This window comes from Pseudonaja textilis, chromosome 15, assembly GCF_049901715.1.
Source record: "Pseudonaja textilis isolate UNSWEBS1 chromosome 15, rPseTex1.2, whole genome shotgun sequence".
Classification (NCBI taxonomy): domain Eukaryota; kingdom Metazoa; phylum Chordata; class Lepidosauria; order Squamata; family Elapidae; genus Pseudonaja; species Pseudonaja textilis.
In genome coordinates this window covers 1,517,707-1,543,597 of record NC_142004.1, presented here as the reverse complement: position 1 = coordinate 1,543,597, position 25,891 = coordinate 1,517,707, and the positions used below count along the sequence as shown (strand labels likewise).

Below are 25,891 nucleotides of genomic sequence, written 5' to 3'. Positions count from 1 at the left end.
AGACGTTTCGTGGCCTCGTCAGGGTCGGTGGGGAGTTTTCCACCTCTTAGCACGGCTGATGTTACCCAGTTGGGCCGTGAAACGTCTGCAAGGAAACCCCCGAAGGAAGAGAGCACCCAGGACCCCTCCTCAGTCCCCCTTCTTCCTCAAACCCCTCCCCTTCCTACTAGCGCTAGTAGGGGCCACGAAACGTCGGAACGAAACCCACCAGGCTCACACAAGGACCGGATAGACGACCTCTTCTTCCCCTCCTCCTCAAACCGCCCCCTCTCTCTTATGGCACCCAATTGGGTCATCAGAAGTCTGCACGACACCCCCCGCAGTTCAGAGACCACCGAGGACCCCTCGTTTCAGTCTAGGGCCAAGCCAGCCGGTTAGCTGGGGAAGGGGAGGGGGTGTCTCCCAGGGGCTGGACTCCAACTCCCATAATCCCCGGCCGAGCCTCCTGGGAGCTGCGGGAGGAGGAGGGGGAGGAAGGGGTGCCGGGACCCCCCCCTCCTCTCCCTCCCGCCGGCCCAGGGCTCTCCGCGCGGGGGTCGTTCCGGGCCGGGCGGGTGTCCTGGGCGGGCGTCCCATATCCGGCGCTGGCCCGGCCCCGGGGGCGGCGCGGAGGGACGGGCGGGCGGGCGGCTGGCGGGCGGCCGGACGGCGGAGCTGAGCGGCCGGAGCGGCAGCCGGGAGCCGAGGAGGCGAGGGCGACGGCCCGGCGGGGCTGAGGGCGCCCGATGAGCCTCAACGAGCACTCCATGCAGGCGCTGTCCTGGCGGAAGCTCTACCTCAGCCGGGCCAAGCTCAAAGCCTCCAGCCGCACCTCGGCGCTCCTCTCCGGCTTCGCCATGGTGAGCGGGCGGGAGTGGGGGGGAGGAAGGGGCCGCCGGGCCCGGGAAGGGCGAGGGGGCCGGTTGCAGAAGCGCCTGGGCCGGGGATGATGGGCCAGGGAGTGCGGGAGGGGGCGGTTGCAGAAGCGCCTGGGCCGGGGATGATGGGCCAGGGAGTGCGGGAGGGGGCGGTTGCAGAAGCGCCTGGGCCGGGGATGATGGGCCAGGGAGTGCGGGAGGGGGCGGTTGCAGAAGCGCCTGTGCCGGGGATGATGGGCCAGGGAGTGCGGGAGGGGGCCGGTTGCAGAAGCGCCTGGGCCGGGGATGATGGGCCAGGGAGTGCGGGAGGGGGCCGGTTGCAGAAGCGCCTGGGCCGGGGATGATGGGCCAGGGAGTGCGGGAGGGGGCTGGGGGCCGGTTGCAGAAGCGCCAGGGCGGAAGACCCCCCCTCTTCTACTTGGGGGAGGGGACGGGGAGCAGCTGTGGCCCCTGGGAGGGGGCTGCAAAGGGGGCTCCGCTTAGCGCCTCCGGGGCGGGGGGGGCTGTGAACGCGTGCAAAGTTACGGGGAGGGGTCCAGGCTTAGCCCCGCTCCTGCGGGCGTCAGAACCGGGAACCCCGCGAGTCCCGATTGCCCCTTTGGGCCCCGGGGTTCCCCTTGCAGGCACCCTCTGGTCCCGGGCGGGCCCCTTCGCCCCCTCCCCGCGGGTTGCCCCCTCTTTCGCACGTGCAGGAGGAGGCCCGCGTCTCCGGCGTTTGCAAAGAGGGCTCGCTCGCTCCGGGCTGGCTAAAACCGCTGAGTTGGCTTGCAAAACTTTTCCCCCTCGGATCTTTCCTGCTTCCCGGCAATCCGTCCTGGAGGGTTTTATCATCCCGTTTAGATTTGATATCCCTGCTTTTTTTTACTTGTATTTATTTGTTTCCTCCGTTCGACGTTGGTATTGGGTTATCAGATAAAATAAGATACAAAATATGAATAGGAAAAGGGAGGTTTGGGGGCTGAGGGAAGGGAAGTGAGCGAGGATAGGAGAAAAAGAAGCACCGACTTCCGACTCTGTTGCAGTAGAATAAGCTTTTGACATCACCTCACAACTTTTTTTGCCTTTTCATAATAATAGGACCAAGCCATTTCTATAAAGATCTATCAGTCTGATCGGTACCTTTATTTCTTGGTTAAATTGATTTGCTTGCCCATCTTATCGGCAAGGTGATTCTGGGTGGCTTAGGGGGTTAAAAATTATTATTTTATTGTTTATATAGAATAATCCCTCCTTCTATTCTTCCCCCTTCAACAACAGTCCTGTGAGGTAGGTTGGGCTGAAAGAGAGGGAGAGGGAGAGGAAAGAAGGGAGAGAGGGGGGGGGGGATTGGTCCAATGTCACCCAGTTGGCTTTCATGTCTACGCCAGGACTAGAATTCACTAGCAAAGCAAAAAAGTTGTGATTTGATGTCAATGCCTTAGTCTACTGCAGAGGTCTCCAAAGTTGGCCACTTTCAAGACTTGTGGACTTCAACTCTCAGAATTGGAGCATAGTTGGCTGGAGAATTCTGGGAGTTGAAGTCCACAAGTCTTGAAAGTGGCCAAGTTTGGAGACCTCTGCTATATGACATAAAATATAAAATGCAGGATTAAAATACGCACAAGTTAAACAGATCTTGCTCAGAAACTAGCAACATTAATTGTGTTCGGTTGCGTTGTGATGAAGTCCTCGAGTGTATAGATAGTCCTTTGACTTGCAATGGTTCGTTTAGTGTCCGTTCAAAGTTAAAACAGCCCTGGAAAAAAAATGACCTTCTGACAAGCAAAGTCAATGGGGAAAGCAGCTTCATTTAATGACCGTGTTACTAGCCTAAGAACTGCAGTGATTCCCTTAACAACGGTTGGCAAGCAAGGCCATAAAAGGAGACGAATGCACACCTCACTCAGCAACAGAAATATTGGGCTCAGTCGTAAACAGGGCTACCTGGACGCAAAGGGTACCCAGGTATTGTTTGTCTGCATCGATTCAGGGTAGACATTTTCAGAGTAATGTCGGATTGCTGCTAATACTTCTGGGAAGAGGCTGGTTTGGTTTAAGCCAGGCTGAGCCCAAAGGTGACGCGGCTCAGCCAAAACTATTCAGTTACAGAACAGCTCAGCCCGTTTACATCCGACTTGATTCGGTATGGTTCTCACATGACGGAGGATAAATTCCAGCCTGCCCTGGAGAAGCCCAGGACCCGTCTATCTTCAGAGCAGCCACTATTTGAAAATGCAGTCGTTTCGGGGGTTTTTTTCCCCACGCGTTCAAAGAAATAAACTTGCTTTCTTTTGCAGCTGTATTTATTTTGTTCTTAAGGCAGCTGACTTGTCGCTAGAGGTTTAATTTCCTTTTTTTTTTTTTGTGATTCCTGGATAAGATTTGCCAAGTTTCAGCCCAGCAGGACAGGATATGCGTTCTGAATGAGGGCCGTTTCGGCAGAAAGGGGAAGAAGCCACACTGCCAAAAAAAGGTCCCTTCCTTGTTGTATATTTTTGGACTGTTTGTTCCAACAAGGGCTTTGACCTCGGAAGGTGCTAAGGAAAAAAAAAGGCCTCTCTGTTGTAAAAAGCTTGCAGCTTTCTTGGCTTAAAGAGACTCTCGGCTTCAAAGAGAGAGAGAGAGAAAGCATTGCTCTTATTTCGGTTAAATAAGACGGAATAAAACACCGTTGATTGAGTGGTCAATTTCCTTATGCGGTAACACCCCCCACCCCACCCCATACAAAAAGGCATTATGAAGGTTTAACCCAAGTGTGAAACATAGCATGGATTTCTTTTCAGGTAGGCCTTGACTTATGTCTGTTTGTTTAGCCCAAAGGTATGATGGCGCTGAAGAAGAGGGACTCAGGGCTTAGTCCTCACTCTGATGACCGTTGCTCCAAGTAATTGCAATCCGGGCATTTGGCAACTGGCTTGCCTTTAGGATGGACACAGTCCTGGGGTCACCAGATGACCATTTGTGGCCTTATTACAAGGGTCTCCAAACTTGGCCACTTTCAAGACTTGTGGACTTCAACTCCACAAGTCCACAAGTCTTGAAAGTGGCCAAGTTTGGAGACCCCTACAGTAGAATAAGGCATTGACAATCAAATCGCAACTTTTTTGCTTTTTCGTAATAACAGGAACAAGCCATTTCTATAAAGTTCTATCAATCTAAATGATACTTTTATTTCTTTATTAAATTGATTTTGCTTGCCCATCTCATCGGCAAGGTGATTCTGGCTGGAGAACTCTGGGAGTCGAAGTCCCCAAGGTTGGAGACCCCTGTCCTTCGCCTTCTCTAAGCCTCCCTATATTTGTAGGAACAATTTGTGCAGAATAAAAACCAGAGACCATCCTTCCCGGTTTAAATCTCTGAGCCGTTTCTCTCCAAAGATATCCTCAAAAAACAACACACCAGCTTTAATCAGTTAAAAGCTTGCAGGTTTGTTCTCTTCAAGTAAAAACTTGAAATCACCTGATTGTCTAGCCATCTTGGCATTGAATCCCACCCCCCCCAAATGGCCAGGTTATATTTTAGCATGCCACTAATGTTGGTGGCAGAGCATTTTAACTCTTGATTTTTGTTTTTTTCTTCTAAAAAAAAGGAGAGTTTTCCATCTGGAGGAAGAAACCACCTTGTATTCTTCTGATGTGTAATCTATTTGTTCTATCTCATCAGTTCCCCTGCAAAACTGGGGGAGTGTTTTTATGTTGGCAGCGGAATAAAAGCCGGAAGTGTTTTTTTTCTATTGTCATTTTTTTTTCTTTTTAATTGGCAGGGCTTAATGTTTGGTTTCAGGCAGCTTTTTAATTTCCCTTTGTACCTCTTCAGGCCAGATTGAAAGGTGTGTGTGTAGTTTTTTTTCCCTCCGTTCCTAGCTAAGTTGAGCCCCCCATTCGATAAATGCATCAGAGCCGATTCTCTTAGCGTCGTCGCTGGGAAAAACCGTCGCTGGCTGCCACCCAAAACTCAAATCGATCTGAGAGCAATTCTTTTCTTTTCTTCTTAGCTGGAAGAGGAAAAGGAGACTCCCAGGGTGTGAATCGGAGGCCGGAATTGTATAATGCTAGAAAAAAGAGGGAGGCTTTTTGGCAGTGGTCGGTCTTTCTCTGTAAAGCAAAAATTGACTTTTTTCCCCCCGCTGTTTGGAAGCCTTAATGGGGACAGAAAACAGTAGATGCAAACAAGGCTGTTCCATACGAAAACCTTTAAATATTGTACACTTGTGGCTTCTGCAGATGACATAAAAATGGATTGTTCTTGGACATGAAACTGGGGGGAGCCATCACCAAGAAGTCCCCCCAGCTCCACAGCAACTTGTGAAGCCGATTGAAAGTTTTCACCCCTCTGCATTCACCTTTCAGAATTCAAAAAAATTCCCGGGCAGCAAACTTTGGTGACATAAGATAGTAATGTTGATGCTTTGTAGTCCTTTGATGCTACCTACTTTATGAGAACCCAGTTTTGGGGCAAGGTGGAAATTCAAAGTTTAGGGGGGGTGAACATCTCGACCACCCTCCCCATTGGGGAAGGAGGAGTTTTTAAACTTTGCTCAACATTTAAACTTTTGTTTTTGTCCGTCCTTTGACAGACATCTGTTTCCTTCCTCTTTCTCCAAAGCCGGTTTTGCTCTGGCGATCCAGATATCTGAAAACTTATCTTTCCTCCCTATAGTTCTGGGGTCTTCACTTGGGTTCTCCAGCGATGTTGATTTGGGGTTTGGTGTGTTGTGCGAATCTAGGCCCTTCCCTTTTGCAAATGATGGTCCGCTTGACTAATCATGGTTAGATAAAGCTGGATTTTGCATGAGATGCAAAAGAGGACGTGAGCCGTTAATTTTATTGATGGGCTGCTCCGAATGCTGCATGCTAACCAGAGTTATATTGGGGTTTTTTTTTGTGTTAGTTTGTTTCCTTTCCACACCAAGGCGAATAGGGTTCAATCACAGTTAAGGAATTTCCTGTATAGCATAAACACATTTGTGAAAGTTTCTTTTCACCTTTTATTCTCCTTGGTGCAAGGAACTAAAGCAATACCCGTACGCAATTACTGGAAAACAACCGCTCATCTGAAACCTTTCTCAAGAATCGCCCACGCAGTTTCAACTCTGTGCAAGCAACGATGAGGTTTATATCGTTTTCTTGTTTTCCAGTAAAATGGGACTTCTGGAGAAGCTTGATTTCAGGTCCAGGGTTTCACGCTGTGACTTTTTTTTTCTAAGGTTCACAAAATCCCAGCTGATTACTCAGCCTGGACCCTAAGTAAACCATGTAAATGAGCTCAGAAAACTCTTGACGCCTTTTTGGCTATGTAGTTACAGTGGGCTCTAGCACTTAGGTCATGATGGTGACCTCTCATCATGCTTGAGCGGTCTTTTGCTTTTATATAGAGAGATAAAGGGGACACCACCAATAAGGCCCTGTTGTTCAGCCTCCAAAGCTCATTGAGAACTTTTCCTTCGTTGTCTGCTCCATTCCAGGTGGCCATGGTGGAAGTCCAGCTAGACGCAGAACACGACTACCCTCCGGGACTCTTGATAGCCTTCAGCGCTTGCACGACCGTCCTGGTGGCCGTCCACCTCTTTGCCTTGATGATCAGCACCTGCATCCTGCCCAACATCGAGGCCGTCAGCAATGTCCACAACCTCAACTCAGTCAAGGAGTCGCCCCACGAGCGCATGCACCGCCACATTGAGCTGGCCTGGGCTTTCTCCACCGTCATTGGGACCCTGCTCTTCTTGGCCGAAGTGGTCCTTCTCTGTTGGGTCAAGTTCCACCCGCTGAAGAAGAACACGGGCGCCGACGCGCAGGCGAGCAATGGCACCATCACCGCTGGGGAGGCAGCCGCCATCACCTCCACCACCATCATGGTCCCCTTCGGCGTGGTCTTCATCATCTTCGCGGTCCACTTTTACCGCTCGCTGGTGACTCACAAGACGGATCGGCAGTTCCAGGAGCTGAACGAGCTGGCCGAGTTTGCCCGCTTGCAGGACCAGCTGGACCACAGAGGGGACTCCGTTCCCTCTCCCAGTGACCATTTCGTCTAGAAAGTGTCGGGGAGACCTAAGGTGGTGGAGCCCACCGGTTTTCTCCTGACCTTCCCGAATTTGTCTGAGCTGTAACCTTTGTGTAAGGAGAGGGAGTTAACAGGAGCGGAACTTCCTAAGAGCTTTCCAGAAATAATAATTAAACCAATAAAAGGCAAAAGAGTGGCTCTCGTCACGTTGTGGAATGCCAACCTCTGGGAGCCCTGCCCACCCGTCGCCCACCGTTTTCCTGGCTGTGCCTTCCCTAGCCGTGAACCAGGACTGTTTCCCTTTGAAATGGCGGTTCGTTAGAATTAGAATTCTTTCTATTGGCTAAGTGTGATTGGACACCCAAGGAATTTGTCTTCATCAACAGAGAAAATAGGGAAAGGGAAAGTGGGGAAATTAGAGATTTGGAAGGAAGTCTCGTAGCTTGGACTCCTTTGGGTCAAATAACAGGTTGGCTGGAGTCGGTGCCCTAGCTGAAAACATGAGTTCTTGGGTCTAAGTTTGGTTTTGCTGACCAGCCAAAGCAAAATAGGCAAGACAGGGACACACACAGCCACCCCCGCCAACCACTGGCCAGCCCTTAACAAGCTTCTAAGAAACATTATTATTTTGATTTGTTTCCTTGCTCCATTTTTTATTTTGGTGACTCCTGGTGTCAAAATATGGTAGGTTTCCAAAAAATTTTTTCCTGCAGGCTCCTTATGAGCCTCTGGAAACCTGGAATGCAGGCGTGTTTGAACTGGAGAGAGCTATTTCGGGGTGTGTTCCCGTAGGAAAAACACATTTGTACTCTTATGTGTGTGTTCACAATTGTGTTCTTTGAAGTCCTTGTTGCCTTTATAAAATACTCTGGCCGCCTTTCTTATTCTTAACGGGCATCCTCCAAAACGGTTTCAAAAAGGAAAACACTTTCCAGACTTCCCAATGATACAAACTTTTCAACAGCAACAACAACAAAAAAAAAAGTCGAACCCTTAATCCACACAGTGGCTGAGAAATAGGAAAATCTTTGCGAGTCAGGATGAGAACCAGGAAAGGAAAGGTGCTGTCTGAGGAATTCTGGGAGTTGAGAAACATTGCTTTTGGCAGCGATTATTTGGACCAGCACTGATGGTGTTATCTAGTTGGGGAATGAAATGTCTGTTGAAAACAACCAAGCTCAAAGGGAATCAAGGACCCCATATCAATCAGTTAATCAGAATAGAGCTAGAAGGGACCTTGGAGATCTTCTAGTCCAACCCCCGCTCAGGTAGGAAACCCTAAACCAAGGGTCTTCAAACATGGCAAGTTTAAGGCTTGTGGACTTCAACTCCCAGAATTCCTGAGCTAATGTGACTGGAGGAGGAATTCTGGGATTGAAGTCCACAAGTCTTAAAGCTGTCAAGTTTGAAGACCCCTGGAATAGATAGATAGATAAAGAGAGGTAGATAGAATAGATAGATAGAGGGAGAGAGAGAGAGAGAGAGAGAGAGATAGAATAGCTAGATAAAGTGAGGTAGAATAGTTAGACAGACTGTGATTTTCTAATAGTGATAAGTTTGAGATTGGTTGACATAATAATAATAATAATAATAATAATAATAATAATAATAATAATAATAATAGTACAAGTCCCAACATTTTTAAAGGCTCTTGGAATTGTGGCTTGGAATATATGTTAAACAGTTTTTACAATGCTGCTGAGAAAAGTGACTTACGACCGATCCTCAGAGTTATTACCATTGCAGAATCTCCATATAATCAAAATTCAGCGGCTTGGCAACCAACAGGTATTTAAAATGGTTGCACCATCCCAGAGTCACATAATCCCCATTTGAGACTTTCCTGGCCTGCTTCCAGCAAGCAATGTCGATGGGGAAATCCAGATTTGCTTAACAACTGCATGATTCAGTTAATGGCTGCCGTGGTTCATTCCACAACCGTGGCAAAAGAGGTCAGAAAATCAGGCGCGAATCTCTCAACCGTGGCTTTGCTTAGCCGTGGAAATTCTAGTTCCAACTGTCATAAGTGCACAACTGTCTGCACTCCTTTACGGTCATAATCGATCCAGGGGTTCAATTAGCTGAGAATCTCCGCTTGGTCTTCTATCCATCCCTCCGTTTCAGCTGCTAAACTACCCCTCTTAAGGAAGGAAGAAGGAAAAAAAAAACAAGGAAAAGGCCAAAAGACAGCCAGGATAATATATTCCAAGGAATAGCATCCATCAGAGACCTTTCTGTTAAAAAGCAACCTTGGCCAGAGAAATATCTGCAGTATTTGAGTCATCCCCGTTCTTTCTGAGGCTGAGACGTGAATAGTTCGGCATTCTGTAATATCAGAACAGCTTCTTCTAAGACTCCATCTGGATCAGCCAGTTCAACCTGGAAAGAATTTAGTTGACCAACTTAAAAGACAAGTTTGCTGTCAAGCTATTTATTGTTTTTTTTTTAAATTTGATCCATTTGCAGCCCAGATTAACTTAATAACCATGTTGCTAATTTAACAACGGCACTGATTTGCTTCACAAATGTGGCAAGAAAAAGCCGTACGCCGTATACTACGAACAGTCGCTAAACAATGCTTGTAGGTCAACGGCTGCCTGTATATAATCAGGGAGCAAACCCCCACTCCCTACTAGCACTGATGATATTACCAAGTTGGGTAATGAAACGTCTACAAGAAACTCACCAAGCTCAGAGAGCACCAAGGACCCCACAGTCCAACCCTGAGTTTCTTCTGTTGGGAATTTCAGCTTTTATCTGATGACTTATGAGCTAAGCTGTTTATGAACTAATCTATTGGCGAGGGTTTATTAATAGCCCAGTTCTAAGCATGGCTGGCTGGGGGATTCTGGGAATTGAAGTCCACCCATCTTAAAGCTGCCAACGCTGAGAAACATTGCTTAAACCTTGAGACCAAAATTCATAGGAAGGATCATCTCTGGGAACTGGACCCCCACGGACTGCGATTTACCTTGGGGATGGGATATTGAGTGGGCACCGGGGCTTCATCCCGGCCAAAATCAGTCATGGTGCCACACTTCGGTATGTCTGCCACCCAGTAGCCATCATAGACTTGGCCGGTGTCTAGGTAGATAAACTTCCCCGGACCGTGTTTCTTTCCATCTTTCCATGAGCCTTCGTAGCGGTTTTCATTTTCTGCGACAAAGAGAGAGAGAGAAAGAAGAAAGAAAAATGTTGGTTTTCGTCATTGCCCCCCAAATTTTCCTTTTTAAATTTACATCGTGGACTGAGAAACGCGAGAAAGTTTCGCTCAGATGCCCCAAACTTAGTACGGAAGGCGAAGTAGCCTTGGTTGAGACTCCTCCGTTTTGAAAATGTAGAGTAAATTTAACTCTCATCCTTGTTGTGGTTCACTACACAGTGAGCCAGATGTTCGGGCTGGATTTGGCACTTCTATCTACTTTTCAAGTCCTTCCCAAGGCAGGTAGGCAGATGCTGACGTTCAGTAGTGTGAGTTGGTTCTCATCGCAGGATTTAAGCTGCTCCAAGTCAAGCTGCCTTTTGCAATCGACCGATGGCAAACTTGTCAATGCCGAATTCAAAAATAATAATCCGTCCCCTTTCCTCTTTCTCGCAGAGGGTCTTATCAGCCGGAGATAAAAGTTGTTTAAGAACCCAAAACACAATGCCAAAGAGAACAACGGATTAATCCGCTGCCCTAGGAGGGAAGTAAAACAGATTTGCTCAGATTTGGATCCAGGAGAATGTCTTTTTTTATTGCGAGAAAGTCAAATTGCAGGGCATCCTGGGGGGCCGCCTCTCCACTTCTCCGGCCTTTCTGTAACAGTGGAGCAAGTCAAAGTTGCGTTAATGGCCAGTGTCAGGTTGCAAGCATGTAGCCAGGATGGTCTTGGACAGCACTTCCATCGTAATCCCAAACGGGAGATTTGCCAACCTCGTGCCTCTCACCACCGGCAGCCTGGAGGACATTGGCAACTGCTGAGGCCGATAAAATTAAACCCAGCGAGCTAATTTTAGCCTAAGGAAAAATCCAGGCAATAAAGAGAGGCTCCATTTCGGAAGCCTTTGCAAAACCTTGAAAAAGGTTGAAACGCTTCAGATGTATCAAAGGGCTCCTGTCCAGAATTCCATAAAACTTGGCAAAAGTGATTCTTCCTTCAGAAATTAAACTTTGGTTTCCATCGAGTTGCCAAGAGCTGAGAGGCCGATGGGATTAACCCCATTTCCACCCCGTAATATACCCTTCCCTGATCCCATTAAGCTCCAGCTACTGCTATCCCCGTTATTAAAATGTAAAATGATATTTTAATCATTTTTATTTTATTTCGGGCTTCAGATTTGTCCTTGTTCCAAAACAGCAATCTCCCTCTTCTTCCGGCCATCTCTTTATCTTCGCCACAACCCCAGAGGTGGGATTCTACCGGTTCACACCTATTCGCTAGAACTGGTTGTTAACTTTCTAAGCAGTTTGGAGAACCGGTTGTTAGGAGAAATTACTGGGCTAATCCTGTAAGGAAGGCAGGAAGGAAACATTCTGTTGTTGCTTACAGAAACTGCCTCTCCATTAACCCTTATTACATTCTTGGCAGGACTAGACTTCCTGTCTCCGGAACTTCTCTGGAGTTTTTTTCCCCCTCCTTTGCTGGCACTTTGCTTGTGTGGAGTGACCATGAAAAAAGTGACTTATGACCGTTTTTTACACTTATGACTGTTGCAGCATCCCCACAGTCATGAGAGGCCATGGGGATGCGTGTCTCAATGTGAGTGATATTGAGTTGACCATGCCCAGCTAATAACATGACCACCAAACCACATCCACTCAGTCACATGACCACCAAGCCACGCCCACCAACTAAGCCACACCCACAGAACCGGTTGTTAAAAAATTTGAATCCCACCCCTGCACAACCCCATGAAGTACAGGCCATGCTCACCCATTCAGTGACCACTCAACGTTGCATCGGTACTGAAAAATGGGACTTAGGACCATTTTTCATGCTTACAACCTTTCTGGCACACACACACACCCAATGGTCAGGTGTCAAAATTTGGATGCTCAACAACCTGGCCCACGCTTACGACCGTCGCGGTGCAGTCTTTTTATCTAACAATCGTTTTGCCGACTTCTCTTTTGCTCCCAAAGTCCTTCTCACATACTATTTAAAATCCGGCCGTCGATGCAGCCAAGTTGGACACTTACTACAGCGGAACATCCCTTGGCCGCCGGGTTTGTCTTCGGACCACTGGCCTTCGTAGATGGCCCCGTCTTTGTAGTACATCCGCCCCCAGCCGTGTCGCTTCCCCCAGGCCCATTCGCCTTCAAAATACTCTCCCTCAGAGTAGAACTTCACTCCGTAGCCCTGGAAGTGTGAAAGAGTCGGGATGAGAGGAAAGGTCGTGGCTGACTCGGGCGTGAAATGACACGGGAGGGAATCGTGGTAAATCCAATTCAGAAAGGGCCACGCTCTCTACCACTTCCTCAGTTCAAACTCTTAAACGCTACATGCAAAATATTTACCCTGGGGTGTCCAATCTTGGCAATGTTTTAAGACTTGTGGATTTCAAACTCACAGAATTCCCCAGTTAGGCATGGCTAACTGGGGAATTCTGGGAGTTGAAGTCCACAAGTCTTAAAACATTGCCAAGATTGGACACCCTGCGTTAGAGCCAGTCACGCTGTCTAGGGAATTCTGGGAGTTGAAGTCCAGACTTTCTAATAAGTTTGCTTCGCGTGTTATACCATAGTTTATTTAAACCACGATTTGTCAGTCTTGCAAATGAGGAAGCGCATTCCTAGTTTGTCCTGCTTCTCCTGGAGATATTTGGAGCAGCCATCCAAAGAAGGCAGAAAAATCCAAGCTAGAACATCAAACCAACCATCATTCTTTTATGTACACTGAGAGCATTTGCAACAAGACAAATTCCTTGTGTGTCCATTCACACAGCCAATAAAGAATTCTATTCTATTCTATTCTATTCTATTCTATTCTATTCTATTCTATTCTATTCTATTCTATTCTATTCTATTCTATCTATAAAATCCCATTTTATAAATAACAAACCATGGTTTCTTCCACACGGTAAACTCTAAATCATTTGTGGCTGTCTAGTGAAATAATTCCACTCTCCCATCACGCTCCACACACACACACCCCAAAAGCAAAATTCTGGCCCAATTAAAAAGCAAAGAAACTCACCCACATTTTGTCATTTTTCCACCAGCCAGAATATACTTTCTTATAATCTTTTGTCACGGGGTCCGGAATACTGTAAGTCCCGAAGCCGTCCCGTTTTCCGAATTTCCAGTCTCCGCTGTAGATCGCTCCGGATTTTTTCCATATTTGCGTTCCTTTGCCTGCCAAGGTTCACAAGGCAGGAAAAAAAAAATTGGCTTAGTTAAACAGCTTTGCAGGTGAGATGTGGGTGGCAGCCAAACGTCCGACAGGTTGCAGTTGCCCTCCTTTCTCCTCTTACCGTGTTTGACGTTGTCCAGCCATTCTCCGATATAACGGTCTCCGTTGACAGCGTAAACTGTGTGCCTCAACCCGCACTTCTGCGCCTTCCGATCCCATTCGTGCCAAAGGGGGTCGACTCTTCGGGGGTATTTGACGATGGGCATCTCGTCTGGAGCCAAGAAAGGAGGAGAGAGAGAGAGAAAGATGGAACTATCGCCCAGAGCCCGGAGGTGGTAGCCCTGAATTTATGCATTCTTTATTTATTTAATTTCTGTGCTGCCCACCGCTGTAAGCCGCTCTGGGCGGCTTACAGCGTAATGAAAACGGAATACGAAACCATTAAAAAGCAAGAAAGGTGGCATAAAGACTAGGAAAAAAGAAAGAAGACAGGTAATGAGGGGCTGGCAATCCAATTCGAGTCGAAATGGGATAGGAGATTCAAAGAAAAAAGAGAAAGAAAGAAAGAAAGAGAAAAACAGGAGGAAGGAAAGAATGAAAGAAAGGGAGAAGAAGGAAGGAAGGAAGGAAGGAAGGAAGGAAGGAAGGAAGGAAGGAAGGAAGGAAAAAAGGAAGGGAAAAGGAAGGAAAGAAGGAAAGTACAAAAGTTATTGCAGTCTTAATGAGGAAAAAGGCGTTGTTAGAAAAACAGGCGCCTCATATGGAGCAGCTTATTCCACGGTTCTCCGATCAGAGGGGAACAAGACTGCCTCTGAACATGTGCAGTTCTTTTCAATGACCCATAGGCAGCTGCCACACCACCTGTGGGAAAGGGTGTCCCACATAACACCCAGCCACAGGCCCCTGGTGGGATTGGGCCAACTTCAATTCTGATGCAGTTTTAATGATGTCCCCGGCCCGGATCCTCATGTGCTCTAAGCTCTCGGCTCTTCCGCCATGGGGCCCGAAACGAGCCCCCTTTGGCTGGATGGGCACCGCGCCCTCCTCAGCCTGGGTTCATAAACCGCGATGCCCAGGTAGGGGCCAACCCGTTGAGCCCAACCTCGTCAAGCCAACCTCTCGATCGCTTGCCACCACCTGTGAGTCTGGCTGGAGACTGGCATCTCAGCCCCCACAAAATGAGCTAACTGTCCCAGGCTCCTGTTCCTGTTCTTGACACCTGGGAGCGGAGGTGATTCCGAGGGGATGTTCCTTCTGCTCCACCTCCCTTGTCAACTGCCGCCCCCGAAGCAGCCCTGCTGGTGTGGCCCTCCCGTGGAGCAGGGCTGAGGGCTCCTGAGGTCATCACGACATCAAGAGGCTGCCCTTATGATGAGGCACTGATCTCCCAGGAGATCTGCAGCCAGCCCTGCCCGCCTCTTTCAGTTCCAACCCACCTGGATGGATGTTGCTGGTGGAGCCCACCTTTCCTGGGACTCACTCTCTCTCTCGTGGGGAGGGAGCCCGGCCAGGTAGACCCCCCCCCCCAGCCTATCCTTCATCCCCCATCCATGGCTTTCTTCCAGGCACTTGGGACGGCTCTTCGCAATGTCAGGAACTCTGCCCCGAGCGACCCCTTCTCTACTACCCACTATTGACCTCACCCCTTTCCTAAGAGGTTTGTAAGGTGCGTGCATAAGCGCACCATCGTGCCTCCCGTCCCTGTCCTATTGTCCCCATTTATTCGTCCCTATTTCCTGTATTCTTACTCATGTTTATACTTATATCTATTATCTTGTAAGCGATTGACAAATCGAATGAATAAATAAAATACAAAAGGAAGGAAGGAAGGAGAACGGAATGGAAAGGAAAGGAAAGAGAAAAGAAGGGAGGGAGAAGAGAAAAGAAGGGAGGGAGCATAAGGAAGGAAGGAAGGAAGGAAAGGAAGGGAGAGAATAGCCATTCCTAAGAGGTCCGTAAAGGACGCACTTAAGCGCACCATTGTGGCTACCGTCCCTGTCCTATTGTCCCCAATTACTCGTACCCATTTCCTGTATTTATATTTACATTTATTTTGTAAGCTACTGACAAATAAAATTTTAAAAGGCCACAAAGAAATAAATAAAGGTAACCATGTAAATAGTGGCCCACCTTGGACCGGCCATTGTAAGCTCAGGGGGCTCCAATCCAGGGCACTGAGCTGGTCCGTCCCGGTGGGACTGCAGGGCCCTGGTGCGGTCATCTACACTCAGCCCAGTCCCGAGAAGCTTGTGCGGCCAGAGAAGTGGCCATAGCAACCCAGTTGAGCCACAAGGCAGCCACATCCTGACAGTTTCCTGCCCTCCAGAGGCCTTTCTGGCGAATGGCAGCTTTCCCAGGGCCACGGGGGGGCTCCCCAAGCTCGCGATGCAGACGGGCTCCGGACTGGTCCCGATCAGAGCTTCAACCTGGGCGCAGTTCGAGACACACCTGGCGGCTGCAAATGATGCCCTTTCCTTTCTTCCTTTCCTTCCTCTCTTCTCCTTTTCGTTCCTTCTTTCTGTTTCATTTTCCTTTCTTTTCCTCTCCTTTCCTTTCTTCCTCTTCTCTCTTCTCCTTTTTCCCCCTTCTTTCCAGTTCATTTTCCTTTCCTTTCCTTTCTTCCTCTTCTCTCTTCTTTTCTTTCCTTTCTGTTTCATTTTTCTTTCTTTTCTTCTCCTTTCCTTTCTTCCTCTTCTCTCCTCTCCTTTTCTTTCCTTCTTTCCAGTTCATTTTCCTTTCCTCTCCTCTCTTCCTCTCTTTTCTGTTTCATTTTTCCTTTCTTTTCCTTTCCTTCTTTGTTTCATTTTCCCTTCCTTTCTTCTTCTTCTCTCTCTCTTCTTTCTTTCCTTTCTGTTTCATTTTTCTTTTCCTTCCTCTCCTCTCCTTTTCTTTCCTTCTTTCCAGTTCATTTTCCTTTCCTCTCTTCCTCTTCTATCTTCCTTTCTTTCCTCCTTTCTTTCGTTTTCCCTTTCCTCCCTCTCCTCTCTTCTCCTTTTCTTCCCTTCTTTCTTTTTCATCTTTTTCCCCCCTTTCCCTTCCCTTTCTTCCTGTCCCGTCCCGTCCCCTCCCCCGTCCTCCCCTTTCCCCAACCGCCTCTCCGATTCCCGCGCACGGTGTCAAAGGGCGGCGAGCGAAGGGTTAACCGGGGGTGGGCGGGGCCCGTGGCCTCCTTGGGGGCGTGGCCAAGGGTGGGGGGGGCTGAAAAGAGATTGTCTGAATTTCAGCCAATCGGTTCCGAGTAGGCGGAGTCGAGGAGGGGGATACACAACCGAGGAGCCGCGCTTGCGCCGTCGGGCGTTCCCAAGGGGGTGGAGGGAGCGGCGATGAATTAACCTTGCGGTGCGGCGAGGGGGCGGGGCCGAGGGGCGGGGCCTGCATCAACGCGCTGCGGGGCTGGAAGCCGTAGGGGGGGTCTTGCGGGGGTCCCGGCCCCGCGCCATGCAGGACGCCCTGGACGCCTGGCAGGAGCTGCAGGATGACTTCCACCAGCTCCAGGTAGGGCCATTCGCAGGGAGTGGGGGGGGGCTGGATGGAGGGGGGTCCCTGCTTCCACCCACCCCCCCCAGGCTGCTCCATGCAACGAGCCCCCCCAGACCCTCGCTTGGGGAGGGGGGTTCCCCCAACTCCACCGAACTTTCCTCCCGCAAGGCAGCTCCGAGTCTGCCCTGCGTCATTTTTGCCTTGATTTTTTTTGGGGGTGGAATCCCTGCAGGGAGGAAGCAGAAAATTACGTGGGTGGGGGTGCTTGGTGGTCTCTCCCCCTCCAATCCCCTCCCCCACAATGAAGCTGCCCCCCGGAAGAGCTGGAAAAGGCTGAGATTTGCCCGAAATCCCTCCTTGGGAGAGAACAGATCATCAGAGGGATCTTGTAGGTCATCTAGTCCAACCTCCCCCTCCCCCCCGCCCAAGCGGGAGAGCCTACCCCATTTCTGACAAAGCAGCTGGAATTCAGATGACTCCCATACCCATCATCCCCAGCCGGCAGGTAGAGCCCAGCCCGGCCTGGGTTGGAGTTCTGGGGGTGGGCTTTAAAGGAAGATTGACTGGAGGGGGTGGGGTGTAAGGAAAGCAGTGGGTTGAGTATTAAACTTGCCAAGTTTGAAGACCCTTGTGATAGATACATACATACATAGATAGATGATAGTTTAATAGATACATAGGTAGGTAGGTACAGAGAGAGAGAGAGATGATAGATAAAGTGATAGGTGATAGATCAGGGGTCTTCAAACTTGGCAACTTTAAGCCTTGTGGACTTCAACTCCCAGAATTCCTTCTCCAGTCATGTTAGCTCAGGAATTCGGGGGGGGGGGGTGAAGTCCACAAGTCTTAAACTTGCCCATTTTGAAAACCCTTGCCCTAGAACAGGGGTCTCCAGCCAGAGGTGGTATTCAACCGGTTTGAACTGGTTCAGGCGGACCGGTTGTTCCGGCGATTAGTTGGCCCGACCCGGCCCCTGGCCTAGTCTCTCAGAAGGCAGGGGAAGGCAGATGACCAACATTGGGACTTCTTCCTCTGCACTTCCTCCACTGTGTGAAGTCCTGTTTAATTTAATTTTAATTGAGTGGGATTTAATACATTTTAAAATCAGAGAATTCTGACTGTGAAAAACCCGTGTTTTGCAGCCCAGCTGATTTGCGGGGCACAGCTGCGCCTCAGCTGTTTTTTCTCACCGGGGTTGCAGCCGAAGGTAAGTTGTAGAGTTGAAATTGGGCAGTATTCACCGAACCGATTGTTACACCGGTTGAATCCCACCACTGTCTCCAACCTTGGCCATTTTAAGACTTGTGGACTTCAACTTGCCAAGGTTGGAGAGACCCCTACGCTAGAACATTTGATATGGCCTTTGAAATTTGAAAGGACGATGGTGGTTGGCAGCTGTCCTTTGCGCCTACCCTCGGCTTGCCCTGTCTCTGGTGTCCACCTGATACTTGTCCTTCACCAAGTGACCTCTTTAGGGAAAAAAAATTCCCGGTTGCCCAGCCGCTAAATTCCTTCTCTGATTGACAAAAGCTTCTGTCACGACTCCCTTAAAAAAGGACTCACGTTTAAAGGACCAAGGGGTCAGATTTGAAAAGTCACTCGTGGGCTTCCACTCCCAGAATTCATTAGCTAACATGACTGGAAGGAGAATTCTGGGAGTTGGAAGTCCACCAGTCTTAAAGCTGTCAAGTTTGAAGACCCCTGGGGTAGGGTCTCCTGCTTGGGCGCAGGGGTTGGACTAGATGGCCCACAAGGTCCCTTCCAACCATTTATCCCAAGGGTCTTCAAACTTGGCAAGTTTAAGAGTTGTGGACTTCAACTCCCAGAATTCCTGAGCTAACATGACTGGAGAAGGAATTCTGGGGGTTGAAGTCCACAAGTCTTAAAGCTGTCAAGCTTGAAGACCCCTGACATAAATATTTAATAAATTTAGGAAATGGTGCCAGGGGGAATCCTCCCATGGAACCAATCCTGATGTCGTTCCTTATTTTTTCAAGTTAAGATGGAATTGGCGCCGACCGAACTCATAGAAACCTAAACCGGCAAATGTCCTGTTGTTAAGGCCTCTCATTTAAAATAAATTTCCTGCTGCTCTGAATCTGATGCGCCTTTTAAACATTTATAGGAAACCCACAAAATTTACAAGCAGAAATTGGAGGAGCTCACAAGCGTGCAGGCGGCCTGCAGCAGTTTCCTAAAGAAGCAGAAAGAGAGGCTGAAGGAGTTGCAGAAAAACTTTAAAAGGTAATAAATGTCTTCCCCATGCAGGTAGTCCTCGGGTTACAGCGGTTTGTTTAGTGACCGAAGTTCCTGGAAAAAAGGGACTTACGGCCATTTTTCGCGCCACCGTTGCAGCGTCTGTGTGATCATGTGATCGAAATTCAGGCGCTTGGCAGCTGACCCGTCTTTACGATGGCCGTAGCATCCCCAGGATCACGTGAGGGAAGCCCCATTCACTTAATAAACGTGTTCCTAACTTAACAACTGTAGTGATTCGTTTAATAACCGTGGCAAGAAAAACGTGCACGGCTCATTGAACAACTGCCGTGCTTAGCAGTGCCAATCTTGGCCTCTCAATTGTGTCAAGGGCTACCTGGAAAAGTGATTGGAGAATATGAATTATGATACAGCCGGGGCGGATGGATGAAAACCGTGGTCAAGTGTGACAAGGAATGATGTGCCTAGCTGTCAAGACTCCGGCAGTTACCACCATTTAAATCATGAGTCTCAAGCCAACTTCCAAAGTTTTGAGATTTATTAGGAGCGAACATGCCGGCATTGCCTGGGTGTAGCCGACTCTGAGACACATCATTCATCGTCCCCCTTGACCCTGGTTTTCCACCCACCCCCTGGGTGTATCATAATTCCTATTCTCCAATGGGACACCTCCATAGCCCAGAGTCATCAATCATGCTCTCCAGTTAGATTTTTGCACGGCAGAAATTTCAGTCACCTAGAAACTATCTTTGAAAAACTATTTATGGAACGCAGGTTGCCCACTGCTCCCTACTCCCTGTCTGTTGGCAACCCTAAAAGGACCAGAGAAATATTTTATGAGTTGACAGGTAGACTTACGACCACCGTTACTATTGCCAGGGGAGACCTTTGTTAAGTGAATCCTGCCCTGCTTTATGACGGTTATCAAGTGAGTTGTGGTTAAAAGAGAAATTGTCTTTTAGCTCCTGAGCACGTACAAAGGACCTTGGGTGCAATAGCCACAGTTAATACAGGCAGGTCCTGGACTTAATGTCCACAGTTCAGCCCAAAGCTTCCGTTGCTATGCAAGACGCAATTGCCCTTGCTCAAACAAGGCTGTTGAGTTTTGCCCCATTTTATGACCATAGAAAATATGAGTTGACACCTTGCTTACTGCTTTCAGCTGCTGTGATTGGCTGGCAGGCTCTTATTTTGTACACACCTATGCTTGTGTTCCTTCCCTCCCCAACGTCCAGATGCGACAGCCAGGGCAGCTCAGAAACGGAGCTCATCCTGCAGATCAACAACCAGATCCGCGATCACCAGAATGTTTTCTTCGACATGGAGGCCTATTTGCCAAAGAGGAACAGGTAGGCGTGGTACCTGAAGCCCATCAGGAGGTGTACGCAGTGAGGTTATGCAGAGGGGTGTTATTACAAGAGAAACAGGTGTTTTTCAAACCCTCCCGGGGGACCTGGTGTCCTTTTAGCAGAAAGCAAAACCTCCCGTCAGGAGAGCTGAAAGCAACATGTTGCAAAAGCTTTCCAGAATCAATTCTGATCCATCTCTAAATCCAGAGTTGCCACAATTGGACAGGTGCAGAAGATGTTTGGCGATGGGAGGGTATTGGCAGGTGTTGTGGCCCGCAGAGCTGGCGGCAGACTCAGACAGTGAGGAGGTTGGGGAGGAGCATGGGCCAGTCCTTGAATCTGGGGAAGGATAGGGCCAGGGCCATCCAACACTTATCAGCTGCCATTGGAGATCAGTGGGGAAGAAGAATAGCTGGAGCCTGTTCCCAGTGTGTGCATGCACAGAGCTGCCAGAAGGGAAGAGTTAAGGAACAAGGGTCAAAGAGTCTGCTTCGTGATTTTGTGAAGCCTAGGTCAGAACAGCAGGGTTCAAAGAGCGTCTGGGCAGGGCCTTCTGTTGTTGTTGTTCTTGATGTCCACCTTCACTTGAAACCATCCTAGCTGAGGATCGAGCCCGTACAGACCTGCCCAGGTCATCCGTGGGGGGGGCAGGAAGGTCCCCAACAAGCCAAGCCACAGAGGGGCTAAGAGGGAGCGCTGATGGGCCTACAGCGGTTATGCCATAGTCGTTAAGCAAACACAGTTGTTAAACAAATCTTGCCTCCCCAAATGGGTAATTGTTGCCAGAAATGTCCACTGATGTCTGAATATTTTCTACTGGTGTGATTTGTTATATTTTTTCCCCTTTCAGTCTGTACTTAAATCTGGTGTTGGGAAACATTAATGTCACTCTGCTAAGTGAGCAAGCCAAGTAAGTGAATTCTCTGCTATTTTAGATTATTTCTATATAGTTTAGTTTATTATCATTGCATCTCGTGCAATGCAATTAAATACCATCTTCCGTGTACATTATGACTATGAAAATAAAACACAAACACCCATCTTTCACATTCTGTACATTGAATGGAAAACCCCTGATATTGCATGAATATTGCACTGTACAGTAGAATTCAATAGAGTTCCTACCCTGGGATAGAAGCTGTTTTTCAGCCTATTTGTCCTTGTTTTTATTATTATCCTGTACCGCCTGCCAGATGGTAATAGTTCAAAAAAAAGGGTTCCCAGAATGAGATGGATCTTTGAGGATTTTTTAAACTTCCTTAAGGCAGCGGGAGCGATAAAGCTCTTCCGAAGAGGGGAGATAGCAACCAATGATCTTTTGGCAATGATGTTAACCCCCTGGAGCACTTTCCTATCTGCCCCTGTGCAATTGGCAAACAATAGAGGAGAGGGGGATGGATAAAACAGAGGAGGGGCTTAGAAGCAAAGGATCTGGCCCCACTGGATCAGAGACTACAGTCACTAGTTTCCCAAGCCAGAATAAGCTAGGATGATGGGTGCGGTGGATTGATGTCTGTTGAGAAGGCTGGTTCACTAAGCACTTCTTTCTGAATTGTTTACATCTTGTCTGTCCAAACGGGCTGCACCGGCCTATAGCTACCAACCCTGGATTATGTCAAACCAGGAATCGTGGTCTTGTCTGAACAAGGGTGCAGTGCTGGCTGGACCAGGAACGGAGAAAGGTGGCAAGGACAAGGGCCGGCATGCCAACTCTGGCTTTGAAATGACATGTCTCTCTTCAAACCTCTTTCGTCCTAGGTTTGCCTACAAAGACGAATACGAAAAGTTCAAACTCTATTTAACCATCATCTTGTTGCTTGGAGCAGTTGCTTGTCGCTTTGTTCTCCATTATCGGTAAGTTGGCAAGCAGGGTGGCCCGGCAAACGGTTGTCCTTCTTCATGTTTTGAATTGCAGCCCTGGATTCTGCATTGACCCCAGGATTTTTTTTTTCATTTATAGTTTTATTATTTTAAAAAGTTACATACCTACGTGTACATATATCAATATCATTCTGGGTATTCTGATTTTTGGAGGGTGGGAAATAATCCCTGATTTTTCCCACAGGGTCACCGATGAAGTGTTCAACTTCCTCTTGGTTTGGTATTTCTGCACGCTGACGATAAGAGAAAGCATCCTCATCAGCAACGGGTCAAGGTACTAGTCCTGAAGAGGGTAGGGGAATTGTGACATCCACCCATTTTCCAGTTGCCAGGGTTGAAACCTGCTGCTCTGCGCTGAGCTATAAAGCATAACATGGCTTAAAAATGTGTCCTTTTTTAATTCCAGGATTAAAGGCTGGTGGGTGTCTCATCATTACATTTCTACGTTCTTATCTGGCGTGATGCTAACATGGTAAGCAGTTTTTTCTCTCTCTTATTTTTTATTCCTCTGAATGGCGGACCAGCCATAGAGATTCTTGGATCATAAAAAGAAAACTGAGTCCATTGAATTATTTTTAACAGTTATTCCACTTTTCTGTGTTCTCCTGGTTTTGGCTGAGTGTTATAATTGCTTCTATCTGGGTTGGTTCAATTTTTGGTTGGTCTAGCCCAGGATTGTCCAACTTGGGCAACTTTTAAGACTTGTGGACTTCCACTCCCTCCAGGGCTGGCTGGGGAATTCTGGGAGTTGAGGTCCACAGGTCTTAAAAATTGCTAAGGTTAGTCACCCCTGGTTTAAGCTAAACTTCAACCCCAATACAACCTTTTTCTTCTTCTGATTTCACCTTTTACATTTCTTCTCTGCGCCGGGCGGCTTCTGATGCAATAGGATATGACAATCACAGCTGTGTAATGTCTCTTCAGTAGTTCCCATGGTTTGTTTTTCTTCTTCTTCTTTTCTTTCCTGTTTCCACAGGCCAGAGGGACTCATGTACCAAATGTTCCGGAACCAGTTTTTATCTTTCTCCATTTTTCAGAGTAAGTAAATATACGTCCCGGATCCACGTGAAAACGTGCAATGGTCATATATGCGAGGACCAACCCTGAAGTCTATTTCCATGTTTTCTTCTTTCCTTTCCAGGCTGTGTCCAGTTCCTTCAATATTATTACCAAAGCGGTTGCCTTTATCGACTTCGTGCACTGGGCAAAAGAAATCACTTGGATCTCACAGTAGGTAAGCATCGTGCCCATTTGGAGACTTGTTGTCAGAGCTCCGACAATCCACCCCTATTCAAATCATGTCTCTAGCCTCATAAAAAGATTTATTAGGAGTGAACGTGCCGGCGTTACCTGGGTGCAGCCGACACTAAGATACATCATTTATTTCCCCCTTGATCCTGGTCTTCCACCTCCTGGATGTATATTCTCCAATGGGACACATCCATAGCCAAGAGTCATCAATCATGCTCTCCAGTATAATCTTGCGTGCCAGAAGCTTCAGCCGCCTAGCAATTATCTAAGGAATGCACTTCTTCCCCCACTCCCTTTCTGCTGGCAACGCTAAAGGACCAGAGGAATATTTTTGAGTTGACACTTTTATTTCTCCTGTATTTGGATCGGGGCTCTCACCAATCCGTAGAAAATACCTAGAAACAGGTATTTTCAATCACGCAGCATCACGCATGATCCCATCTGTTCTTTCTGTCCCGGTTGCAATTTAATGTTGTATTTTTTTAAAAAAAAAAAAGTGTCGAGAGAGATGTTTGAAACCCAAATCTCCCACCAATAATTTTGTTTCCATCGATTTTGAAATAAATTTGTTATTTGGTTTGGTCTTCGGTGGGCTGCATCTCTCGTGTTTCCCTCGTAACAACATTGGAGAAAAGATGCGGTGTGGGCTGTTTAATTTGACTGCGATTATTTTGATCTCCTGATAGAAGGGTTTCAATCGTGGATGTGGCGAGGACTGACGTTTCTCCTCCCTTTTCTGTTCTTTGGACAGGTAAGTTGGGTACCACGTTCTTTGCTGATATATTTGCTAGGTATACAGGCAGTCCTGGACTTAACTACAATTGTCAATAATTATCTTGTGGTGATTGCAGTTCTTAAAGTTCTCCTCGGATTCTCTTGCTTACGGTCATGACTCAGATCTCTGTGGGTAGAACAAAATCTTTTTTTTCCCCCTTCTCCTTCCCTCTGTTTAAGTTTTGGCAGCTCTACAACGCGATCACCCTTTTCGAACTGTCGAGGCACGAGAAATGTAAAGAATGGCAGGTAAGTGTTTTTCGGTTCGAAGTAATCTTTTACTCTAGCGGAGAAAGGGCCTTCGTGGGCTGGTTGAGTGACCTAGAAACAGAACACAAAAAGAGTTGGGAAGAACGTTGTTCGTGGTTTAATATTTCTGAAGATCTTGAGTTGTGAACAGCTGAAAAGGCCTAATAAAACGAAGTTTTCTGAACATCCCGTCATCATTTTTCATCCCAAATGAAGTTGGAGGTTTGGTAAACTTGAATATTTGCACACAATATCCCTTCTTGTCCGGCTTCTAACACCTTTGAGCAGTGTGGCTGAGCCAACTGGATTTCTCTTTGTTCCCTATGCACTTAGAGGCAGTCAGTGTTTCTATTTAAGCAGCTCAGTTGCTTCTCAAGATGACCGATGTCTGAGAAGGCAGGATTTCCTTGTTCAATGAATCCACCATGATCAGAAACTGCTGCACAGGGAACAAAGAGAAATCTTTGATCCACCTTAAAGGAACAATGGCCAGCTCCTGTTAGTTATTCGTTATAAACGATCCCTCAAAATGCTTCCTTAAGCAGATGCCTGCAGGTTTCTTGCTAGGAGTTAATGATTCTTGATTCTGGCAAATCAAGAGGACGGGCCAACGTTGCTTCTCATACTTTTCCAGCGTGGTGTTTTCCCCCCTTAGTTGTCACGTCGACCCCTCAAAGTGGGTGTCTATGTGGGTACATCCAAGGGTGGGCTTCAAAAATTTTAGCAACGGGTTCTCTGCCCGGTTGTTGGGTGGGTGTGGCCTCATCGGCCTCCTGCACCACAGTGGGGATGGGGATGTCGTTTTTCCCTTTCCCGGACTCCAGAGGCTTTCCTCGAACTTCCGAGAGGGTAAAAATGGCTTTCCCGGACTCTGGAGGCTCTCTGGAAGCCAGGAGAGGAGGAGTGGGCAGGCCAGCCAGGGGTGGGATTTGGCGGTTCTCCAGACCGCAAGAATCTTAGCTAAAGGCTCTCTCAAACCCCCAGCAGCCCACCCCTGGGTACATCCCTCTTGTCTTCCTCCCTGTCTTCTCCAGGTTTCGGTCCTGGCTCTGACATTTCTGATCCTCTTCCTCGGAAACTTCCTCACCACGCTGAAAGTGGTCCATACAAAATTGCAGAAGAACAAAACCAAGAAGCTGTGAAAGAGGACGACTGAAGTGGCGGGCAGGGCCAGTCAACATGGGATGGAGTCCTGGTTCGGGGTGGCCTTCTCTGCATGTGTTCCAACCAGTTCTCCAGCTTCCTGGCCGGCCCACCGCTAAGAGAATCCCTGGAGGAAATTCCACTCGACGTCCTGTGGTGTCCTCCAGAACTGACTCGATTAGTCAATGCTGCTGTCTTCCCACCAATGAATGACCTGTTTATATATTTATACTGAATGCAAGATCCCAAAATTTGGGGGAGCCATGAGGTTGGCCCTCTCTGGGAGGGGCATGGATGGGAGTCTTTTTTTTTTTTTTAAGGAGATAGAATTATTCTGGAATAAAGCGAGCTTTAATTGCACTGCTGTGTGTCGTGC

The 25,891-nt window shown here is 48.0% G+C and overlaps 2 protein-coding genes across 4 annotated transcripts; one reads left to right on the top strand and one right to left on the bottom strand.

The window, feature by feature from the left end:
• The first annotated feature begins 642 nt into the window (after nucleotides 1-642).
• TMEM120B (transmembrane protein 120B) lies at nucleotides 643-25,875 on the top strand. 2 transcript variants are annotated; one of them, XM_087913002.1, is made up of 12 exons: nucleotides 643-839; nucleotides 18,777-18,895; nucleotides 20,104-20,217; nucleotides 21,068-21,127; nucleotides 21,976-22,071; nucleotides 22,283-22,372; nucleotides 22,505-22,570; nucleotides 23,075-23,136; nucleotides 23,240-23,332; nucleotides 24,036-24,100; nucleotides 24,304-24,372; nucleotides 25,407-25,875. In XM_087913002.1, the coding sequence occupies exons 1-12, from the start codon at nucleotides 726-728 to the stop codon at nucleotides 25,512-25,514; spliced, it is 1,056 nt and encodes a 351-aa protein (XP_087769128.1). In that variant the 5' UTR covers nucleotides 643-725; the 3' UTR covers nucleotides 25,515-25,875. The 2 variants fall into 2 exon arrangements, with proteins under 2 accessions (XP_087769128.1, XP_087769127.1); XM_087913001.1 differs by lacking the exon at nucleotides 643-839 and adding an exon at nucleotides 16,436-16,666.
• On the bottom strand, nucleotides 7,457-15,445 carry MORN3 (MORN repeat containing 3). 2 transcript variants are annotated; one of them, XM_026724634.2, is made up of 6 exons: nucleotides 15,302-15,445; nucleotides 13,293-13,442; nucleotides 13,016-13,173; nucleotides 12,019-12,178; nucleotides 9,808-9,992; nucleotides 7,457-9,215 (listed from the first exon to the last, which is right to left on the bottom strand). In XM_026724634.2, the coding sequence occupies exons 1-6, from the start codon at nucleotides 15,390-15,392 to the stop codon at nucleotides 9,117-9,119; spliced, it is 843 nt and encodes a 280-aa protein (XP_026580419.1). In that variant the 5' UTR covers nucleotides 15,393-15,445; the 3' UTR covers nucleotides 7,457-9,116. The 2 variants fall into 2 exon arrangements, with proteins under 2 accessions (XP_026580419.1, XP_087769130.1); XM_087913004.1 differs by lacking the exon at nucleotides 15,302-15,445 and adding an exon at nucleotides 14,360-14,516.
• Nucleotides 25,876-25,891: the final 16 nt, after the last annotated feature.